The sequence below is a fragment of the Moschus berezovskii genome, chromosome 6 (genome assembly GCF_049115385.1).
Source record: "Moschus berezovskii isolate FMDL1 chromosome 6, NW_MosBer_1.0, whole genome shotgun sequence".
Taxonomy (NCBI): domain Eukaryota; kingdom Metazoa; phylum Chordata; class Mammalia; order Artiodactyla; family Moschidae; genus Moschus; species Moschus berezovskii.
In genome coordinates, this window is record NC_142465.1 from 93,520,503 (window position 1) to 93,543,078 (window position 22,576).

The 22,576-nt window shown below is 40.3% G+C and overlaps 1 protein-coding gene across 1 annotated transcript in view; it reads left to right on the top strand.

Moving 5' to 3' along the window:
* The window catches only part of GYS2 (glycogen synthase 2), a 55,500-nt gene extending 36,110 nt beyond the window's left edge, over window positions 1-19,390 (top strand). The window contains exons 12-16 of the mRNA XM_055395650.2: window positions 9,118-9,244; window positions 13,347-13,442; window positions 14,664-14,827; window positions 16,121-16,201; window positions 19,069-19,390. Coding sequence (XP_055251625.2) covers window positions 9,118-9,244; window positions 13,347-13,442; window positions 14,664-14,827; window positions 16,121-16,201; window positions 19,069-19,290 — 690 coding nt within the window. The 3' untranslated portion in view covers window positions 19,291-19,390. The remainder of the gene's footprint in view (window positions 1-9,117; window positions 9,245-13,346; window positions 13,443-14,663; window positions 14,828-16,120; window positions 16,202-19,068) is intronic.
* The last annotated feature ends 3,186 nt before the right edge of the window (window positions 19,391-22,576 follow it).

Genomic DNA, 22,576 nt, shown 5'->3' on the forward strand with positions numbered 1-22,576 from the left:
TCACTTTTATCAAGAGGTTCTTTAGTTCTTCTTTGCTTTCTGCCATAAAAGTGGTGTCATCTGCATATCTGAGGTTATTGATATTTCTCCCGGCAGTCTTGATTCCAGCTTGTGCTTCATCCAGCCCAGCATTTCTCATGATGTACTTTGCATATACGTTAAATAAGCAGGGTGACAATACACAGCCTTGACATACTCCCTTCTCAATTTGGAACCAGTCCGTTGTTCCATGTTCGGTTCTAACTGTTGCTTCCTGACCTGCATATGGATTTCTCAGGAGGCAGATAAGGTGGTCTGGTATTCCCAGCTCTAAGAATTTTCCACAGTTTGTTGTGATCCACACAGTCAAAATCTTTGGTGTAGTCAATAAAGCATAAGTAGATGTTTTTCTGGCTTTCTCTTGCTTTTTCTTGTGATCCAACAGATGTTGGCAATTTGATCTCTGGTTCCTCTGCCTTTTCTAAGTCCACCTTGAACATCTGGAAGTTCTCAGTTCACATATTATTGACACCTGGCTTGGAGAATTTTGAGCGTTACTTTGCTAGCAGGTGAGATTAGTGCAATTGTGTGGTAGTTTGAATATTCTTTGGCATTGGAATGAAAACTGACCTTTTCAGGGAGGTGGGAGGGGGGTTCAGGATGGGGAACACATGTAAACCCATGGTTGATTCATATCAATGTATGGCAAAAACCACTACAATATTGTAAAGTAATTAGCCTCCAACTAAAATAAATTAATTAAAAAAAAAAGTAAACTGACCTTTCCAGTCCTGTGGTCACTGCTGAGTTTTTCAAATTTGTTGGCATGTTGGGTGCCGCACATTAACAGCATCATCTTTTAGGATCTGAAATAGCTCAACTGGAATTCCATCACCTCCACTAGCTTTATTCGTGATGCTTCCTAAGGTCCACATGACTTCACACTCCAGGATGCTTGGCTCTAGGTGAGTGATCACACCATCAGGGTCATCTGGGTCATGAAGATCTTTTTTATATAGTTCTTCTGTGTATTCTTGCCACCTCTTCTTAATATCTTCTGCTTCTGTTAGGTCCATACTGTTCTTGTCCTTTATTGAGCCCATCTTTGCATGAAATGTTCCCTTGATATCTCTAATTTTCTTGAAAAGATCTCTTGTTTTTCCTATTCTGTTGTTTTCCTCTATTTCTTTGCATTGATCACTGAGGAAGGCTTTCTTATCTCTCCTTGCTATTCTTTGGAACTCTGCATTCAGATGGGTATATCTTTCCTTTTCCCCCTGGCCTTTCACTTCTCTTGTTTTCTCGGCTATTTGTAAGGCCTCCTCAGACAACCATTTTGCCTTTTTGCATTTCTTTTTCTTGGGGATGGTCTTGATCACTGCCTCCTGTACAATGTCACAAACCTCTGTCCATAGTTCTTCAGGCACTCTGTCTATCAAATCTAATCCCTTGAATCTATTTGTCACTTCCACTGTATAACTGTAAGGGATTTGATTTAGGTCATACCTGAATGGTCTAGTGGAATTCCCTACTTTCTTCAATTTCAGTCTGAATTTGGCAATAAGGAGTTCTTGATCTGAGCCACAGTCTGCTCCTGGTCTTGATTTTGCTGACAGTATAGATCTTCTACATCTTCAGCTTCAAAGAATATAATCAATCTGATTTCAGTGTTGACCATCTGGTGATGTCCACGTGTAGAGTTGTCTCTTGTGTTGTTGGAATAGGGTGTTTGCTATGATCAATGGGTTCTCTTGGCAAAACTCTGTTCACCTTTACCCTGCTTCATGTTGTACTCCAAGGCCAAAATCGCCTATTACTCCAGGTATCTCTTGACTTCCTACTTTTGCATTCCAGTCCCCTATGATGAAGGGGACATCTTTCTTTGGTGCTAGTTCTAGAAGGCCTTGAAGGTCTTCATAGAATTGTTCAACTTCAGCTTCTTTAGCATTAGTGGTTGGAGCATAGACTTGGATTACTGTAATATTGAATGGTTTGCCTTGGAAACGAACAGATAGTTCTGTCATTTTTGAGACTGCACCCAAGTACTGCATTTAGGACTCTTTTGTTCACTATGAGGGCTGCTCCACTTTTTCTAAGGGATTCTTGCCCACAGTAGTATATACAATGGTCATCTGAATTAAGTTCACCTATTCCAGTCCATTTTAGTTTACTGATTCCTAAAATGTCAATGTTCACTCTTGCCATCCCCTGTTTGACCACTTCCAATTTACCTTGATTCATGGGCCTAACATTCAGGCTCCTATGCAATGTTGTTCTTTACAGCATCAGACTTTACTTCCATCACCAGTCACGTTCACAACTGGGCATTGTTTTCACTTTGGCTCTGTCTCTTCCTTCTTTCTGGAGTTATTTCTCCACTCTTCAGTAGCATATTTGGCACCTACTGACCTGGGGAGTTCATCTTTCAGTGTCCTATCTTTTTGCTTTTTCATACTGTGCATGGGTTCTCAAGGCAAGAATACTGAAGTGGTTTGCTATTCTATTCTCCAACAGACCACCTTTTGTCAGAACTCTCCCCTATGACCCATCTGTCTTGGGTGGCCCTACATGGCATGGCTCATAGTTTCATTGAGTTAGACAGGCTGTGGTCCATGTGATCAGTTTGGTTAATTTTCTGTGATTATGGTTTTCATTCTATCTGCCCTCTGATGGATAAGGATAAGAGGTTTATGGAACCTTATTGATGGGAGAGACTGACTGTGGGGGAAACTGGGTCTTGTTCTGATGAATGGGGCCACGCTCAGTAAATCGTTATTCTAATTTTCTTTTGATGGGTGGGGCTGTGCTCCTTCCCTGTTGTTCGACTGAGGCCAAACTATGGTAGGGATAATGAAGATAATGGCAACCTCCTTCAAAAGGATTTGTGCATGCACTGTTGTATTCAGTGCCCCGACCCTGCAGCTGGCCACTGTCAACCCACATCTCTGCCAGAGACTCCTGGACACTCTCAGGCAAGTCTGGCTCAGTCTCTTGTGGGGACACTGGTCCTTTCTCCTGGCTGCTGATGTGCAGAAGGTTTTGTTTGTGCCCTCCAAGAGTCTGTCTCCCTGGTCCTGTGAAAGTGCTGTAATCAAATCCCACTGGACTCCAAAATCAAATTCCCTGAGGGTATTTTTCTGGGGGGAAGCAAGATGGTGGAGTAGAAGGACATGTGCTGCGAGAACTCCAAAATTTCAACTTGCTTCTGAACAACCATAGACAGGAGAATGTTGGAGCTCACCAAAACAAGATAATCCACAGCTAAAGGCAAAGGAGAAGCCCCAGTAAGATGGTAGGAGGGGTGAAATTGCATTTAGAATCAAACCGCATACCCACTAGAGACACTTAGAGGGCTCAAACAAAACCTTCTGCACATCAGGACCCAGAGACCCCACAGAGACTGAGCCAGACCTGCTTTGAGTGTTTGAGTGTCTCCTGCAGAGGTACGGGTCAGCAGGGGCAGTATCTCTGGGCGCAGCAGACCTGGGTCACACAGCATGTGGCATAAGCCCTCTTGGAGGAGGTCGCCATTAGCCCCACCATAGAGCCATAGAGCAGACGACCCACGAACTGCAGAAGAATTATACTAAAGAAATTCTCGCACTGTTAATGAAGTTCTAGGACCCACAACAGACTTCCCAACCTGGGGATCCAGCAAAGGGACTGAGAACCCCCAGGGGACTTGATTTTGGAGGCCAGTGGGCTTTGATTTCTTGTTACATCCATGTCTAAAATTTTGACTCTTCCTCTGACGATCTGTCTGTGCTTGATGCTTATTATGTACAATAAATACAGATTGATATTTTTTAAAAAGTATGATATCAGTGAAGCAACTCCCAGGAATGGACAAGTAACTTATTTCCTAAACTTGTGAAACATTTCACACTTCTATGTAATTGCTGATATATTTTTTCCCTCTGAAATAATTTTATTTCTCTTATTTGAACAATTCTTTTGGAATCCAACCTAGAAGTCATCTCTTTCTTACACTTTTCCTTAATATACATTTACCTACTCCAGACAGAACGATTGTTTCCTTGTCTGTATCTTCTGCAATTATAGGAGTTATCACATTGAATTCTATATAGTTTAATTTAATATGCCCATTTTTCCAGAGACTGTGGGGTTTTTGAGCTGGTAATCATGTCTCATCTGTTTTCTCAGTTTTTGTCCTCTAAAAGCAGACACCGAGATAGGAGTAGTTATGAAAACTTATTGACAGAAATACCTGTGAAGGATAAAGAAGTGGAAAGAAAGAGGAGGCAGAGAGGAGCAGCCAGACACACGGAAGAGAGAGCAAAATAGAAAGAAGAGGTTGTTGTTGTTTGGTCCCTCAGTCATGTCTGACTCTTTGCCACCCCATGAACTGTAGCCCTCTAGTCTCCTCTGTCCATGGGATTTCCCAGGCAAGAATAGTGAAGTGGGTTGCCATTTCCTTCTGCAGGGGATCTTTCCAACCCAGGGGTTGAACCCATGCCTCCTATATTGGCAGGCAGAGTCTTTACTGCTGAGCCACCAGGGAAGCCCTAAATAAATCATACGTAACCTGTTTAGCAGGCTTCTCAAAGAAATTGTGTTTATGCAGTTAAGCTCATAAATATTTTCAGATATTCACTGTTTAATATAAGACAAATACACAGAAAAGAAATAAAAGAATAGCCTCTTTTTATCTGTTTTAAATTTTTATTGGAGTATAGTTGATTTACAGTGCTGTGTTTGTTTCTGCTGTACAGCAAACTGAATCAGTTATATATACACATATATCAGCTCTTTTAAAAACATCTTTCCCCATATAGGTCATTACAGAATATTGAGTAGAGTCCCTGTGCTATAGAATAGGTACTTACTTGTTATATATTTTATATATGAAATTGGAAGTATCAGTCACTCAGTTGTGTCCAACTCTTTGCCATCCTGTGGACTGTAGCCCTCCAGGCTCTTCTGTCCATGGGATTTCCCGGGCAAGAATACCGGAGTGGGTCGCCATTCCCTTTTCCAGGGGATCTTCCTGACCCAGGGATCGAACCCGGGTCTCCTGCATTGCAGACAGATTGTTTACCATTTGAGCTATCAGGGAAGCCTAGTTTTTATATAGTAGTGTGTATGTGTCAATCTACATCTCTAAATTTATCCCTCCTCTCCTTAGCTCCTGGTAACTGTTAAGTTTGTTTTCTAAAGAATAGCTCTGCTGCTGCTGCTGCTAAGTCACTTCAGTCATGTCCGACTCTGTGTGACCCCATAGACAGCAGCCCACCAGCTCCCCCGTCCCTGGGATTCTCCAGGCAAGAACACTGGAGTGGATTGCCGTTTCCTTCTCCAATACATGAAAGTGAAAAGTGAAAGTGAAGTCACTCCATTGTGTCCGACTCTTTTCGACCCCATGGATTGCAGCCTATCAGACTCTTCCATCCATGGGATTTTCCAGGCAAGAGTACTGGAGTGGGGTGCCATTGCCTTCTCCGGACAATATACATTCAAAGCACTGAGATACACAAGGGTTTGTAAAAATGTAAAAATAAAAAATAATTAAAAAAAAGAACAAAGCACTGAGATAAACTTTGGTCAATTCAGAATTAGGTATTTTATTATTAATGGTGCCCTTTAAAAGTTTGACAGTATAAGTATCTATTGGATTACCTGCATGTTTATAGACAGCTGTAGAGTGATTCTTTGGAAAAGGCAATGGCACCCCACTCTAGTACTCTTGCCTGGGAAATCCCATGGATGGAGGAGCCTGGTAGGCTGCAGTCCATGGGGTTGCTAAGAGTCACGACTTCATTTTCACTTTCACTTTTCACTTTCATGCATTGGAGAAGGAAATGGCAACCCACTCTTGCCTGGAGAATCCCAGGGACAGAGGAGCCTGGTGGGCTGCCGTCTATGGGGTCACACAGAGTCGGACACAACTGATGCAACTTAGCATCAGCAGCAGAGTGATTCTGAACTCTCCAACTGAATTGGCAAGTTTTTTATATTAATGTGACCATTTGATTCAGGAAACATTGCAGATAGTTTTGAATCTGAATTTATCATCGATCCTGCCTCAGTTTTGAGGCATAGTGAGAAAAGTCTGGACTGCAGATTTCAGATCTTCCACTGTGGAAGCAAACTAACTTCCGGGGACCTTGCTTCCCTCCCAGGATAAATACAGCCTGACAAGTTTTTGTTGTATGTTGACTGATCCAGGTCTTGCTGTGAACCAGCTGCTCTGCTGGGGGGCTTTGCACACAGGATCTCATTTAATCCTCCCTGTGACCTTGGACTGACCTCTAACATCCCTTCCTCTGCCCTGGGCTTCTGCCATTGGCTGTTTTAGGATGTAGAACAGCTGTGTTCTTATTTTAGTTGTACTGTTATTCTCTTTGGCTGGGAACAAAATGAATGAGCCATGATGTTTTCATGTTTCAAAATGGGCTTTGGAGAGAACAAATTTTCCTAAGTTTGGAAATGCCAAAGCAGGCACAATGCCTTTCAAATCCTTCTTTGCTGATATTTGCCAACAGAGTACAGTGGGCTTCGGACTTGTAGACATAGACACAGTCAAGTGTCTCTCTTTGGTCTCTTTTCCTAGTGCAGTACTTTGCATTTAATAGGAATTAAAATTATGTTTTGTGGAAGAAAATACTTTATCCATTTTCTTTGCCAATTTGTAACTCTTATGACTGAATAAACCATCATTTATAGGTACTAGTTTTTGGACATTTTACCATTTCATTTCTTCTTTAGCGTTACATATCTCCTATTTATGGATCTATTGAGCTATGCCTACAAAGTCTTAGTTTCCTTATTTTTAAAACTAGCAATAAAATAAAATAAGGACAATAACAATGTCTACTCTCCTTATCACACAATGTTGCTAAGATTAAATGAGGTAATATATGTGAAACTGATTTATAATATATAAAGTATTGGCCAACTATTGTCATCATTATTGCTGTGTATCCCAAATTAGGTTTTTTTTTTCTTCAAAGTAATCTCTTTGGAAGAATATACACTTATTTCAGTTGTTAAATTTCAACCGTACAGCAAAGTGTTTCAGCTATGTATACATATATATTCTTTTTTAGTTTTATCCATTGTAAGTTATTAGTATTATAAGATATGAGTCTCATTTCCTGTGCTATGCAGTAGAACCTTGTTGTTTACTTATTTTATATACAGTAGTGTATATATGTTAATCCCAAACTTGTAGTTTATCTCTCTTCCCCTCTCCCTCACTCTTTCCTTTGGTGACCATAAGTTTGTTTTCTATGGTTATGAGTCTATTTCTATTTTGTAAATAAGGTCATTTGTACCATCTTTTAGATTCTATGCATATGTGATATCATATGATATTTGTCTTTATCTGACTTACTTCACTTAATATGATAATCTTTAGGTCCATCCATGTTGCTGCAAATGGTATTATTTTATTTTTTTATGGAGTAATATTCATATTTATCCATTTATCTATCAATGGACATTTAGGTTTCTTCCATGTCTTGGCTATTGTAAATAGTGCTGCTATAAACACTGGGGTGCATGGTATCTTTTCAAATTAGAGTTTTCTCCAGATACATACCCAGTGGTGGAATTGCAGGATCATATGGTTACTCTATTTTTAGTTTTTTAATGGAGAATATTCTTGTCTGTAGGAAACACATGTTAAGTATTTGTGGATGATGAGCATCTAGTCAGCAATTTATACTTATATGGATCTGGAAAAATATTAATTCTCTTCACATTATACTTGCAACTTTTCTGTAAATTTGACATTATTTCAAGTTATATATAAACATGTTTACATATAAACAAATAAAAATACATAAAGCATACTATATATGAAAAAAAATATAATATATATATATATAACTCTATTTCTCCATTTTATTAAAGTTCTCACCAAACCAATTTTAGGTTACCTATCAGCCTCCCCTCATAGCTAAGTAAGTTATGAAAATTAAATTCTAATAAATGAAGTAGAAAAATCTGATTTTAAAGTACTGGAGTAATATAATTTATATATTATAATTATATTAAATTCATAGTTCATTATTTTGATAAATAATATAAATATAACTCATTTATCTAGGTTATCAGCTAAGTAGTTATTCTAGTCATAGCTGTCCAAGTATAGCTGCACTCTTGTCTCTGCCTTTGCAGAAAATTAAAGGCTGCGGGGCTTCCTAGGTGGCGCTAGTGGAAACCCTCCTGCTAATACAAGAGACGTAAGAGATACAGATTCGATCCCTGGGTTGGGAAGATGCCCTGGAAGAGGGCATGGCAACTCACTCCAGTATTCTTGCCTGGAGAATCTCATGGACAGAGGAGCCTGGCAGGCTACACAGTCCATGGGGTCGCAAAGAGTCGGACACAACTGAAGTGACTAGCACACACACACGCACAGGCTGTGCAGTCCAAGAAAAGGCTCATACCAGTTCCTGGGAGCCCATTGTTAACTTTTCAGAATGCTGTGGGTCAGTTTTAAACACAATTGTTGTGTAAAATCAAATTGCATAAACTTAAAAAAATCAATTATGCTAAAAGGAAAGGTAATGCTCAAACTCATTGCATCTTAGTTGTTTATTGCATTTTTCTATAACCTATGCTCTGGAGGTTATTTTTGACCATTGTACTCACATGGTGAAAATATCCTATCAGGATGTCCTGCTCTTCTTCCTGTCTCCAGTTCAGGGACATTGCATTGGTAGCTTGCAATTGGCCCTCAGTTCCATTTCACTTGGTGTGGAAGGGTAGCTCCCTTCTTTTCTGCTCCTGGTGGGAATAAATTGAAAAACAAGATAGTGGCCAGCAGTTAGGAATGCAAATAGAATCTTTACTGTTAACAAAGGCTGGGTTGGATGAGTTTAGAATGAAAACAAAAATGGACACAACTCTATATCCTCCAATCCAGGCCTGGGACCTTAAGGCAAAATCAGTCCTCAGAGTAGATATTCACAGAGAATAGAGAGGGGAGAAAAAACACCCAGACCTATTCCTTTTTCTTTTTCCTTATCTCTCTCTTTCTTTCCCCTGAGTCTAAAGCACAAGGATTCTATAGTATCGAAATTCTGAAACAAATAAAAATTTAGGAGATTTTTTTCTCTAATTTCTTCTTTCTTTTCTCTTTTTTCTCATTAGATTTTTTTTCTCTTTCAGTTGATTTTGCACCCAGAGTTCCTATCCTCCACCAGCCCCTTGCTACCCATGGATTACGAAGAGTTTGTCCGAGGTTGTCATCTTGGAGTATTTCCATCATACTATGAACCCTGGGGTTATACTCCAGGTATGTGACATGTATAGATTGTGAGATGCTTTAAATTGTGTCAGAATATTATTCTACACACATGTATGTAATATTCCTAGTTGATATGTCATTTCTACTAAGGTTCTAGTTTTGTTTGTTTGTTTTAAAGTGATTTTGGTTGGATCTGTCCCAGAGGTCAGATTTATGCTTTGTTGCTTCTGACGTAAGCATAAGGGCATAATGCGTGTGTGCGTGCTAAAGTCACGTCAGTTATGCCCAACTCTTTGTGACCCTATGGACTGTAGCTCACCAGGCTCATCTGTCCATGGGATTCTCCAGGCAAGAATACTGGAGTGGGTTGTTGTGCCCTCCTTCAGGGGATCTTCCCAACCCAGGGATCAAACCCATCTCTCCTATCTCTCCTGAATTGGCAGACAGGTTCTTTACAACTAGTGCTACCTGGGAGGCCCAAGGACATAATACGTAATCTTTTATATAAGTGTAAGAGGTTGTGGTTGGGCATAATTTAGTATCTGAATTGTTGCCTCGTTGCATTCCAAAGAAAAAGAGTGTTTTATAAAGAATATATCTTTTAGTTAAATTCACCAGTCTTATCCATTAATGTGAAGGAGAAACTAACTACGAGGAGATTAATATGAGAAACAATTGTTTCTGAAATTGTTATAAAAAATTTATTTCAGAAGAATCCCTTTTTAAGTTAAGGATATATTTATCTTTTAATTAGGTAATGCATTCACATGGTTAAAGACACAAATAGTATGTTCGGTGAAAAGTCATCTTCACACCCTTGTCTCTCAAAAAAGAGGTAAAGATAGAATGTCAGTTTGGTGGTAGGCATTATGCCAATGATGTAATTCCATTCAGACCCTACACCTGCCCCACCCCCTTTTTCTCCACACGTGGTGGATTCTCAGATCCACTGTCTTTTTTTCTTTTCTGTATCCTACTCACTTGGTTGTCAAAGGCATCAGGAGCCGTCAATTTGTATTTGTAGTGAAATGCCTAATTAAAAAGGAAACAATTACTTTATATACCAATGCAAAGAAGACATTGATGACTTTTCCATCTTCTTGGTAATCAGAGATTGTCCTTCCAGTACAGCTATAATTCTATTTATAATTGAAAATAAAATGCTCAGAAAACATTTTTATTTATAATGAACACATTTTGCCTTCTGCATCTCAGTGTCATCATGGTCTAAGTAGGGGGCAGCAACAGTTAGGGTGAGAGCGGTCATAGGCTGAATTATGAGGAAGGTTTTTCTAATCTTTGCATTCTGACCCCAGAATTTAAGTATAGAATTTTAAATTCTATATAAATAGGATACTATAATCTTTACAATAGGAGTGACAAGGCTCTGCATCTTTTGATAAAGTTCCTTTTTTATTGTCTTAGGCTCCAGCAAGAATAATTTGCGAGCTGCTGTAAAACCATTAGAACGTTTGGGGAAAGATTGATAAAGAATTACCCATTCTTGAAACATGACATAGTAAAGTTACTAATCTGACTCCTCCAGTTCTCTCTTGTAGTTCTATAAGTTGTTTTGGGCACAAATTCCACTTTCCTGAAGGCAATATCTTCTTTCTTGTAAAATGTCCACATAGTTATCTTAAATTGTTTCTAATAAAGTAACTATCTTTTGAGATACATTGAAACAATTCACTTGATGAACTGGCAATTTTGTTACTCTTATTCTTTCTAGTAAGTAAGATAATTTTCAACTGTAAATATGGAGGACAAAAATGTACAAAACCAAAACATGAGTGACAATGGGAATGTGGAAGTCATTTATACTGGATAAAGAGAAGGTTATCTAACTTATTTCCCACCAGAATATCATATTATAACACAAAGGTAAACTTAACTTAACCTGAAATGATAGAAGAGCTATATCTAGTTTGTTAAGACAAAGGCCAGCAAAGGTGTTATAAAAGATAAGTAGATGGAAAAGGGGGTGTGAGAAATACATGCCAAATAGTGAATGAGTCATTCTGTTTTAAATTAACTGAAAGAAGTTGGCCCCTCCTTTCCTAACTTCAATTACAGAAATAGCAGAAACTCTGGTGGTATAAGTTTGGTATTAACATATTAGATAATTTTTTAGAAAAATTGCTTTATGTGGTGCTAACTCTCACTGTGGAAAGTATTAAAATCTGTGTTTTATGTTTTGAGAAAACCCAGTGAAGATAAACATTGACTTCATTAATTTCACTCAGTGGACACATACGGTGCTTACAAAGGTGCCTGAAATTTTATTATTTGTGTGTAAAAAGAGTATATAATAAAACTAAGGATCTGTGAAGTTTCATAGAATTGTAGGCAAATTTTTGGGGGGGAGGAGTTCTAGGGTTACATCACATTCTCAAATGAGTCAATAATCCCTGATTCAACTTCCTCTGCTCTTCCATCTTCCCCCAAATTTGAAAACCACTTCTCTCTGGAGCCAAACCAAGGGGAAATACTTGCAGAATAGGAGTACATGGGTCACGAGGAAATTCCTTTTATCCACCCAACCCCACTAATCAACCAAGAAAAATTCCATAATTAAATATAAATTTCGTGTTAACAGTTCAATCTTCCTTGAGTGTGGTAACATCTGAGACTATCTGGAGAAAAGGTTTTGACTAAAAGCTGATGGAGGACTGAAATAAACCATGCTTTCACTGAGTACCCGAGAAAGTGGAAGAGGTTGCTGGCAAAAGAGATGAAAATGAGGGGAGGGACTGGTCTTGTCCATAATGTATTTTGTTGTTCAGTCGCTCAGTCGTCTTCCTTTGTGACCCATGGACTGCAGCACGCCAGGCCTCCCTGTCCTTCACCATCTCCTGGAGCTGGCTCAAACTCATGTCCATTGAGTTGGTAATGCCATCCTACCGTCTTCCTGACATCCGCTTTTCCTCCTGCTCTCAGTCTTTCTCAGCATCAGGGTCTTTTCCCAATGAGTTGGCTTACTGCATAAACTTGCGATATATTTAGAGACACAAGCTTCAGTTCAGTTCAGTTCAGTTCAGTCGCTCAGTCGTGTCCGACTCTTTGCGACTCCATGAATCACAGCACACCAGGCCTCCCTGTCCATCACCAACTCCCGGAGTTCACTCAAACTCATGTTCATCGAGTCGGTGATGCCATCCAGCCATCTCATTCTCTGTCGTCCCCGTCTCCTCCCGCCCCCAGTCTCTCCCAGAACAGACCAAAAGAAAGGCAGCTGGACTGAGAGAAGCAGTGTAAGGTAGGAGGTGTAAGGTAGGAGTTCTGAGCAGCTCTGGGGCTGGGCACCTGGCTACAAATCCCAGCTCCACCACATCCCCTGGCTTTGTGAAGCTGGGCAAGCTATTTAACCTCCCTGGGCCTCAGTGTCTTCATCTGTAAGATGGGGATATTGATAGCCTTACAGAAGATTAAATTTGTTCATGCATGTAAGGAGCTTAGTACTGTGCCTGGCACAAAACAAACATTGCTGTTATTAGGACTGGAGCTTTTTCCTTCTCTGGATATATCAGTCGCGTCCAACTCTTTGTGACCCATGAATCACAGCACGCCAGGCCTCCCTGTCCATAACCAGCTCCCGGAGTTCACTCAAACTCATGTCCATGGAGTCGGTGATGCCATCCAGCCATCTCATGCTCTGTCGTCCCCTTCTTCTCCCGCCCCCAGTTCTTCCCAGCATCAGAGTCTTTTCCAGTGAGTCAACTCATTGCATGAGGTGGCCAAAGTATTGGAGTTTCAGCTTTAGCATCAGTCCTTCCAATGAACACCCAGGATTGATCTCCTTTAGAATGGACTGGTTGGATCTCCATGCAGTCCAAGGGACTCTCAAGAGTCTTCTCCAGCACCACAGTTCAAAAGCATCAGTTCTTTGGTGATCAGCCTTCACAGTCCAACTCTCACATCCATACATGACCACGGGAAAAACCATAGCCTTGACTAGACGGATCTTGGTTGGCAAAGTAATGTCTCTGCTTTTTAATATACTATCTAGTTTGGTCATAACTTTCCTTCCAAGGAGTAAGCGTCTTTTAATTTCATGGCTGCAATCAGCATCCACAGTGATTTTGGAGACCAAAATAAGAGGGTATAATTGCTGGTCTGAAGCCAAGCCTTTTTCTGTTTTCCTTGGCAGCTGAATGTACTGTGATGGGCATCCCCAGTGTGACTACCAATCTCTCTGGCTTTGGCTGTTTCATGCAGGAGCATGTGGCTGATCCCACTGCATACGGTGAGGCTTTTCATCATGAACCCAACCCACCAAACAAAGCACAGGGTCTTTACAGAGCCCAACTCTAACACTATCCCGATGATGATTGTTTTTTTGTTGTTTAGTTACTAAGTTGCGTTGAACTCTGTGACCCTATGGACTATACCCCGCCAGGCTCCTCTGTCCATGAGATTCTCCAGGCAAGAATACTGGAGTGGATTCCCATGCCCTCCTCCATGGGATTTTCTTGACCCAGGGATAAAACCTGGGTCTCTGGCACTGCAGGCAGATTCTTTACTGCTGAGTCAGTAGGGAAACCCCAATTAATATTTATACTTCTTGGTTGATTAAAAGTTTATATGGTCCATAGAAAAGATAAAGATGATATAAATATTGAATATATTGCCTAAAAGTCAAACTACAAAGTGTGAAAGTGAAAGTGTTAGTTGCTCAGTCATGTCCAACTCTTTGCGACCCCAATGACTGTACCCCACCAGGTTCCTCTGTCCATGAGATTCTCTAGGTAAGGATATTGGAGTAGGTAGCCATCCCTTTCTCCAAAAGGAGTGCTAAACTTGGACAAATTTTGTCTTTTCACCTTTTTATTTTTCTGAACTGGTTTGGTCTTCTATTACTTGGAAGTGATATTATGATAACAATTGTTTTAGAGTACGTGTATTGGTCAGCATAATTATTTTGTAAGTTCCAACTACAGAGTTATCAAAATTAACATTTAAGATGGCAGATGGTGTCACCATCTCTATGTTCATGTTGCCTAGCAGCAAGAAAAATTAGAATAGGCTGGATGCTCTGCTGATTCTCTAGTCTTTCAGAGTCTCATTGTCACCGTTGTCTTTCCTTGGGTGACAGCGGTAGTCTCACCTCCATGGTGCACAGTGGGGACACTGGGGAACTTGAAAAGCACTGAGATTCAGTCCTTACCCTGGAGACTCTGGTTAGCCAGCAGCCCCAAGGATGACCACTGATCTGGGGTGGCCCCCTTATGCCGGTTTTTTTATGGCAACATTCATTTGGTTGGCTGTGTGTTAGTGACAGTTGTGAGTTACTAGAAGGAAATCACAGGAGAAATACAATCTTGGAAGGGAAAAGATGAAGCAGAAGCAGTAGGGGAGTCAGGGAGTGGATAAGCTTGAGGTCCATGATGGATCCTAAGGAACAGGAGTGGAAATGCTCCAAGGTTAGCCTTACCTTTACCTGTGCTCTGGCGTTTGTGTCCCTCAGGAATTTACATCGTTGACAGGCGGTTCTGCTCACCCGATGATTCTTGCAATCAGCTGACTCAGTTTCTCTATGGATTTTGCAAACAGTCACGCCGCCAGAGGATTATTCAAAGGAATCGAACGGAGAGGCTCTCAGATCTTCTGGACTGGAGATATTTAGGCAGAGTAAGCAAGTCTGTGATCTACACAGAGGACCCCTATAAAAATCCCCCCTGGACTATAAAAGATCTAATTTGAGTTGCCATCTCTAAGGTCAATCTGTATCATCATTGTTAAGAGCTCACTGATGTTCTCACATACTTACTATGACTAGTTTTAACTTGATGTGAGTTTGCAAAGTCCTAATTCCAATTCTGCATATTTAGTTTGAGACCAGAACAGCCAGTTCAGAGATATCTAGCCATGATCTTACTAATTATTCTATTGCTAGGGCTTAACTTGATGCATTACAGATATTGTTTCATGAAGATGAGGAAAACATCAAGAAGAAAGTCCCTGTTTTGTTTCACTCTAAGAGATAACATGATCACATTTCTCAACTACAATGGGGAGTAGGAATAATCTTGTTTCTCAAAATGACAGGTACAGAAAATACCTCCTTTCTATTCTGCAGTAAGTTCATAAATACTCAGATAGATGTTCATACACCTTAGCACTGGATGATTTAATAAAAACTAAATGGACTTTGCCTTCATGTAATGTAACTGCTTATATACTGCTGAACTGTGGCTGACGAATGACAGATGCAGCCGTCAGCTGAGGACACGCACCCACTAATGCTGACAGTCACGCTTATTACCTGGAGGATTAATTTCACTGTCTTCATTTTATAATGAAAGTAGGGTGATGAGGCACTTAAAAGTTATGTTTCTTTCTTACTATCTGAAGCACGATTTAAATCCAGTTTGTCTGATTATTCAGGCCCCAGCTTTTTTCCACACCATACTGCTTCTCTGTAGAATAAAACCAGTGTTTTCAGTCACCTTTGTGCTCAATTCAGAGATCAAGTAAGAGTTCATTTACTTAGAAGGATGGCTTTCCCTTCAAATGTTTGGTAATATTTATTTACTTATTCAGTGAAAAATAATAAACTTATAAATTACCATATTTTAAAAATTATTTTTAATTGGAGGATAATTGCTTTAGAATGTTGTGGTGCTTTCTGCCATAAAATGTGAATCGGCCATAAGTAAACATATATCCCCTCCTCTTGACCTTCCTCCCACCCCCGTATCTCATCCCTCTGGGTTGTCACAGAGTTTCAGGTTGAGTTCCCAGTATTACACAGCAATGTCATGGTTTTTTGATTCTTAAGTTTAGGATGACTGAAGTCTGCCACTTTAAAATATATATATTCAAAAGTGGGATACTAAGGTTTTTATATAATACTTTGGCCACTGAGATATAAATATATAACTATAAGTGTTTTTTTAACCATGGATTGATCTTCTATCACAGTACTACCAGCATGCCAGGCACCTGACATTAAGCAGAGCCTTTCCAGAAAAATTCCACATGGAACCCACATCACCACCAACGGTAAATAGTTTATGTATTGTTTATTTGCTTTGAAAGCTAAACGGTTTATGTGTAGTAAGTACTTTTATTTGAAAGTAGCTAAATTCACAAATTATTGTACTTTTTCATAGTGTTGCCACGAAACAAGTAGAGAAACTGACAAGTCAGACCATCTCTAAACCCTCAATTCAGTTAGCCTATACCTAGGATCTCTTGGAGAAGGAAATGGCAACCCACTTCAGTGTTCTTGCCTGGAGAATCCCAGGGATGGGGCAGCCGGGCTGTGGGATCGCACGGAATCGGACACGACCGAAGCGACTTAGCAGCAGCAGCAGCAGACCTAGGATCAGCAGTCAGCTACTTTGTGTCACTGGAGAAGCACTTTCAAATGAAAACTCTCTGCTCTGGTGCCTGAAACTTCTCTGAAACATCTGTTCTTTTGAGAGAGGCCGAAAAGTAAACTGGCCTACTTTCATCAGAAGTGAATTTGCTATTCAAGATGTTTAAATATTGGTTGATGACTCGGCAAGAATAATAGAGAGGCTTCAAGCACCATAGAAGAAATTGGCCTGGATGACCATTTCTGTTCCATTCAGCCATGCCCACCAGGGAGTCTTCCTCTAAAGTCACCTTAGACATTTATATTCATGAGACTAGACTAGACTGCTTGTCATCACATTTACTTAGAAGGAAACACAGCTCTAAGTAGAGCAGTATCAGACATTTCTCTTCAGTGGAATAAGTCCTTATAGCACTCTACACAGCGGTCCAAGAGCTAAACTTCTCTTTCCCCTCCCCACCAGGTGAACACTTAGGTGCAAAAAAATGAAACCTGTGCCGTTGACCATGAGATCTATTTTAGCTTAGTAGTTCCATGCCCCACAAGAGCCAACATCTTGTGTCAATCTTCATTGATAATCTTCTGTGGTCTCTGCAAGGATTGTGAGCAATTAATTATAAGATTTATCAGATTCAAGGATTTCTAAAAGCTAGAGATCTTCGTCAAGTATTTATAGATACTCCAAATGTAGTTTTTCAATCAGGAGTCATTTTTACCATAAACAATTTTTTCCAATACCTTATATTCACCTTTATTTGGTGTTTGAGAACCAGATCTAGAAAGCTAACCTGAGGTAAAATTTGCTAATAGAGAAAATGAAAGGGCTTCATAAATCCCTCAGTATACAAATTTCAGTTCCCATGTCCATGTCCTCAGAGTGACTTGCTTAGATTATTTAGAGGTGGTCACTGACCTGCATGATAATTCAGCTATATTCATCCATTTATTCAACTAATTCAACTAAATAAGTATTGAAATCCTATGCTAAATATAGGACTCAGCTCTTTTTTTTTCTCTTGCTTTGTATTGCTTTCAGGTAAAGTATCAGAGTCTTGAAGTGATTGTACATATATGACTGTCTAAAAATGTTGAAATTCATAATGACAAGTGCTGTTACATTTGTTTTCCTGATTGATGAAGCATCATGTTTTTCATCTTTGTTTCCGCAGTGGCATTAGGGTGTCTGTCCTATAGGTGGTGCTCAGTGTCTGTTTATCCAATGAGTTATCTCAGTGCATCTTAGGTAGAAGGGCAATTGATTAAAACCTAGTGATAAATGCTCATTAACTAAAATAAATGGAACTGGTGGAATTTTGAGGTTGAGGAAGTGACCTGGCTTCCAGGAATCTTTCTAATGGTGGTTGTCCATGGATATCCAGGCTGCCCATGTTCTGCAGTTTGACTGAGTAAATCTGAAGGATGAAATAGAGACTGATAATCTCAACAAGCTATCATGGCAGTAGATATTAAAGGCTCTTGGGTAGTCACAGCCAGATCATCCCAAAAATAATCCTAAAATATTATCAAAAAGAAAATAGCCTACTTAATTATAATAAGGACAGTGTCTCTGAGACATTGCTGAATGATTGTGGTTAAACGTATTAATGTTTTCAGTTCAGCTCAGTCGCTCAGTCGTGTCCGACTGTTTGCGACCCCATAGACTGGAGAAGGAAATGGCAACCCACTCCAGTGTTCTTGCCTGGAGGATCCCAGGGACAGGGGAGCCTGGTGAGCTTCCATCTATGGGGTCACACAGAGTCGGACACGACGGAAGTGACTTAGCAGCAGCAGACTGGAGCACTATGTTTTAAATACGACAAGTTGACTCACTGGAAAAGACTCTGATGCTGGGAGGGATTGGGGGTGGGAGGAGACGGGGACGACAGAGAATGAGATGGCTGGATGGCATCACCGACTCGATGGACATGAGTTTGAGTGAACTCCAGGAGTTGGTGATGGACAGGGAGGCCTGGTGTGCTGTGATTCATGGGGTCGCAAAGAGTCGGACACGACTGAGCGACTGAACTGAACTGAACTGAAACTTAAACTGACCAAAAAACCCCCACATTCACCCATGGATTAGTTTTTTCCAGAGTTGAGAATTGTTACACTTAGATGGCAGTGAACATCTTGACTGGCCTATTAGTTGGCCCAGGTCTGTAGAGGCTCTGAAAATATTCAGGTCTTCTGGAACCAATCTTTGCTCTACCATTTGCTGTATGACCTTGAGCAAATCATTTGGACCCTCTTGGACCCTCAATTTTCTTCTGTAAATGGTAGGAACAGATTGGTTGGAGATTAAATAAGATCACACATAAACATAGCACCTGGCACATTTCAGTGCTCAGTAAAATGAAGCTATTTGTTTAACGAATCTCTCTTGAACTTGGTGGTACCAGAGTCAAATTGAATAAAAATTAATAGCCCCTGAACAGACCACAAAAAATATCCAACTGTGATTTTATTAAAAGCACATGTCAAGTGTTTACCTCACTGAAAAATCAAGAAGTCGTTCTGATGTTTTATGTCTTATTTTTGGCTTTGGCAGACAGAAGGGTTTAAGTATCCCAGGCCGTCCTCGGTACCACCTTCTCCTTCGGGATCTCAGGCCTCCAGTCCTCAGAGCAGCGATGCGGAGGATGACAATGAGGATGAGAGATACGACGAGGAAGAAGAGGCTGAAAGGGACCGGTTAAATATCAAGTCGCGGTTTTCTCTGAGTCACGTTCCTCGCGGGAAGAAGAAGCAGCACGGAGAATACAAGAATTGAATTCTGCTCTGGTCCAACTGGCCAACTTAGTGAGAACGTAGTAAGAATGATCATTGATAGAATTGGAAATGCCACGCGTTTCACTGTCTTCCTGTCAGTATTACAATGGAATTTATTCTCTGCCTAAAAAGTGGAGGAGGTTAAGTGAATGGCAATTTTGTAATTTATAATGAAATTCCAGTTATTTTCCCCAATTCCTTTTCTCCAGTCAATTTAGGTCATAAGGAAGAGTGTTAATTATAGGAAGAAGGCTGGAAGTGTTTTTAAAAATGGTTACTTTAAGCGGTAAGAATTTTCATTTCCTAATGTTGATTTTTAAATTATCATCACCATAACCCTTTGATTAGTGTTTATACAGCTGCTATAAACAAGTCTTTTTAGCTTGTTTCCGTTCCCGTTCAGTTTGCTCAGTCGTGTCCGACTCTTTTTGACCCCGTGGACTGTAGCCTACCAGGCTTCTCCGTCCATGGGATTCTCCAGGCAAGAATACTGGAGTGGGTTACCGTTTCCTTCTCCAGGGGATCTTCCCGACCCAGGGATCAAACCCGGGTCTCCCGCATTGGAGCCAGACGCTTTAACCTAGCGTCTGCTAAACAAGTCTGCCATCCCATTCCCAAGGGATCTTGACCTTAGCCATGAATGTGTTCTACCTTCATATTTCAAATAATTTGGACTTGAGTGATTATTTTTATTTTTCACATGAATCAGAACCATGAATTTAAGGTTACTTTTGCAGACAATCAAATTCCATAAGACAATAGCTATCCAAAATCCAGATCTTGCTGTGTTAATGCATATGTACAAGGTCACTTCTCAAATTAATGGTGGGAAGATGTTATCATCTGTCCTGTGCCACCTGACTATATCAGTTTTTTCTATTATGTAAAAAGAAAGTCTTTTTGAAAATTTGGTTAGTCTTCCATAGAGGATAAATAGTTAAATCCATATGAATAAATGTATCAATATTTAAACTTTAACTTCATTGATAATGTCTTGTTTAAAATTATTTTAGGCATTTAAATAATATGTTCAAAAACACTTACTATAAAATAGTGCCTTATAAAGGATAACATTTAAAACTATCTTTAAAAAATATTAGCAAAAGAAAATAGTCTAATAAGGACAGTGTCTCTGAGACATTGTTGAATGGTTGTGGTTAAACATATTAATGTTTGAATGTAGTTAAACCTAAATTGGCAAAAAACAATCAAAACCCCACATTCACCTGTGGATTATTTTTCGATAACAGAGAAAGCCGTGGTTGGCTTATTGGTCGGCCCAGGTCTGTAGAGGTTCTCTTTAGGTCTGCTCAATTTTGGGTTGTTGATGGCGATCAAAGAAGAGAAACAGGGACTTCTTTGGTGGTCCCTGTTTGAGAATGGTTGAGAGTGGTTGAGAACCCTCCTGCCAATGCAGGGGACATGGGTTTGATCTCTGGTCTGGGAGATTCCACATGCCACAGCATAACTAAGCCCATGGGCCACCGTTACTGAAGTCCAAGCGCCCTCGAGCCCGTGCTCCACAACAAAGGGAACCACTGCGAGGAGAAGTCCACGCCCCACAAAGAAGAGCAGTCCCCACTTGCTGCTGCTAGAGAAAGCCTGTGTGCAGCAGCCATGACCCAGCACAGCCAAAAGTAAACAAATAAATAACCTGTGAGTTTTTAAAAAGGAAAAGAAACAATGGCAGTGTATCAGATCGTGCAGTTCAGTTCAGTTGCTCAGTCGTGTCCGACTCTTTGCGACCTCATGGAGTGCAGCACACCAGGCTTCCCAATCCATCACCAACTCCTGGAGCTTACTCAAACTCATGTCCATTGAGTCAGCGATGCCATCCAACCATCTCATCCTCTATTGACCCCTTCTCCTCCTGCCTTCAATCTTTCTCAGCATCAGGGTCTTTTCCAATGAGTCAGCTCTTCGCATCAGGTGGCCAAAGTATTGGAATTTCAGCTTCAGCATCAGTCCTTCCAATGAATATTCGGGATGATTTCCTTTAGGATGGACTGGTTGGATCTCCTTGCAGTCCAAGGGACTCTCAAGAGTCTTCTCCAACACCACAGTTCAAAAGCATCAATTCTTCAGCGCTCAGCTTTCTTTATAGTCCAACTCTCACATCCATACATGACTACTGGACCATAGCTTTGACTAGATGGACCTTTGTTGGTAATGTCTCTGCTTTTTAATATGCTGTCTAGGTTGGTCATAACTTTCTTCCAAGGAGCAAGTGTCTTTTAATTTCATGGCTGCACTCACCATCGCAGTGATTTTGGAGCCCGAAAAGATAAAGTCTGTCACTGTATCTATTGTTTCCCCATCCATTTACCATGAAGTGATGGGACCATATGCCATAATCTTAGTTTTCTGAAAGTTGAACTTTAAGCCAACTTTTTCACTCTCTTCTTTCACTTTCATCAAGATCTCTTTAGTTCTTCACTTTCTGCCATAAGGGTGGTGTTATCTGTGTATCTGAGGTTATTGATATTTCTCCCAGCAATCTTGATTCCAGCTTGTGCTTCATCTAGCCCAGCATTTCTCATGATGCACTCTGCATATAAGTTAAGTAAGTTAAAAGAAGAACTTCCAGATGTTCAAGCTGGATTTAGAAAAGGCAGAGGAACCAGAGATCAAATTGCCGATATCTGTTGGATCACCAAAAAAGCAAGTTTCAGAGAATCATCTACTTCTGCTTTATTGACTACACCAAAGCCTTTGACTGTGTGGATCACAACAAACTGTGGAAAATTATTAAAGAGATGGAATACCAAGCCATATGACCTGCCTCCTGAGATATCTGTATACAGGTCAAGAAGAAACAGTTAGAACTGGACATGGAACAACAGATTGGTTCCAAATAGGGAAAGGAGTATGTCAAGGCTGTATATTGTCACCCTGCTTATTTAACTTATATGCAGAGTACATCATGAGAAATGCTGGGCTGGATAAAGCTCAAGCTGGAATCAGATCATGCAGGACCAGTGGAAACTGAATACCAGCTCTCCTATTGCTCCACCATTAGAGGAGAGTAGAAGAATGACCGATATCAGCAACATCTCAGACCAAAATGGAAGATCATGGCAAACTCCCTCACTTAGAGGTTTGTAGGGAAGGAAAATAAGTTACCTAAAGCCTACTCCTTAAAAAATGCCCAAGGATTCCAACTAACTCAGCATCTGCAGAGCAGTTTAGAAAGCTTTGCAGAGGAGATTAGAAAAACAAAATATGAAATAGATTTGTATTACAATTCAAATACTCATTTGCTGAAGCACCAGAAAGAGCTCATGATA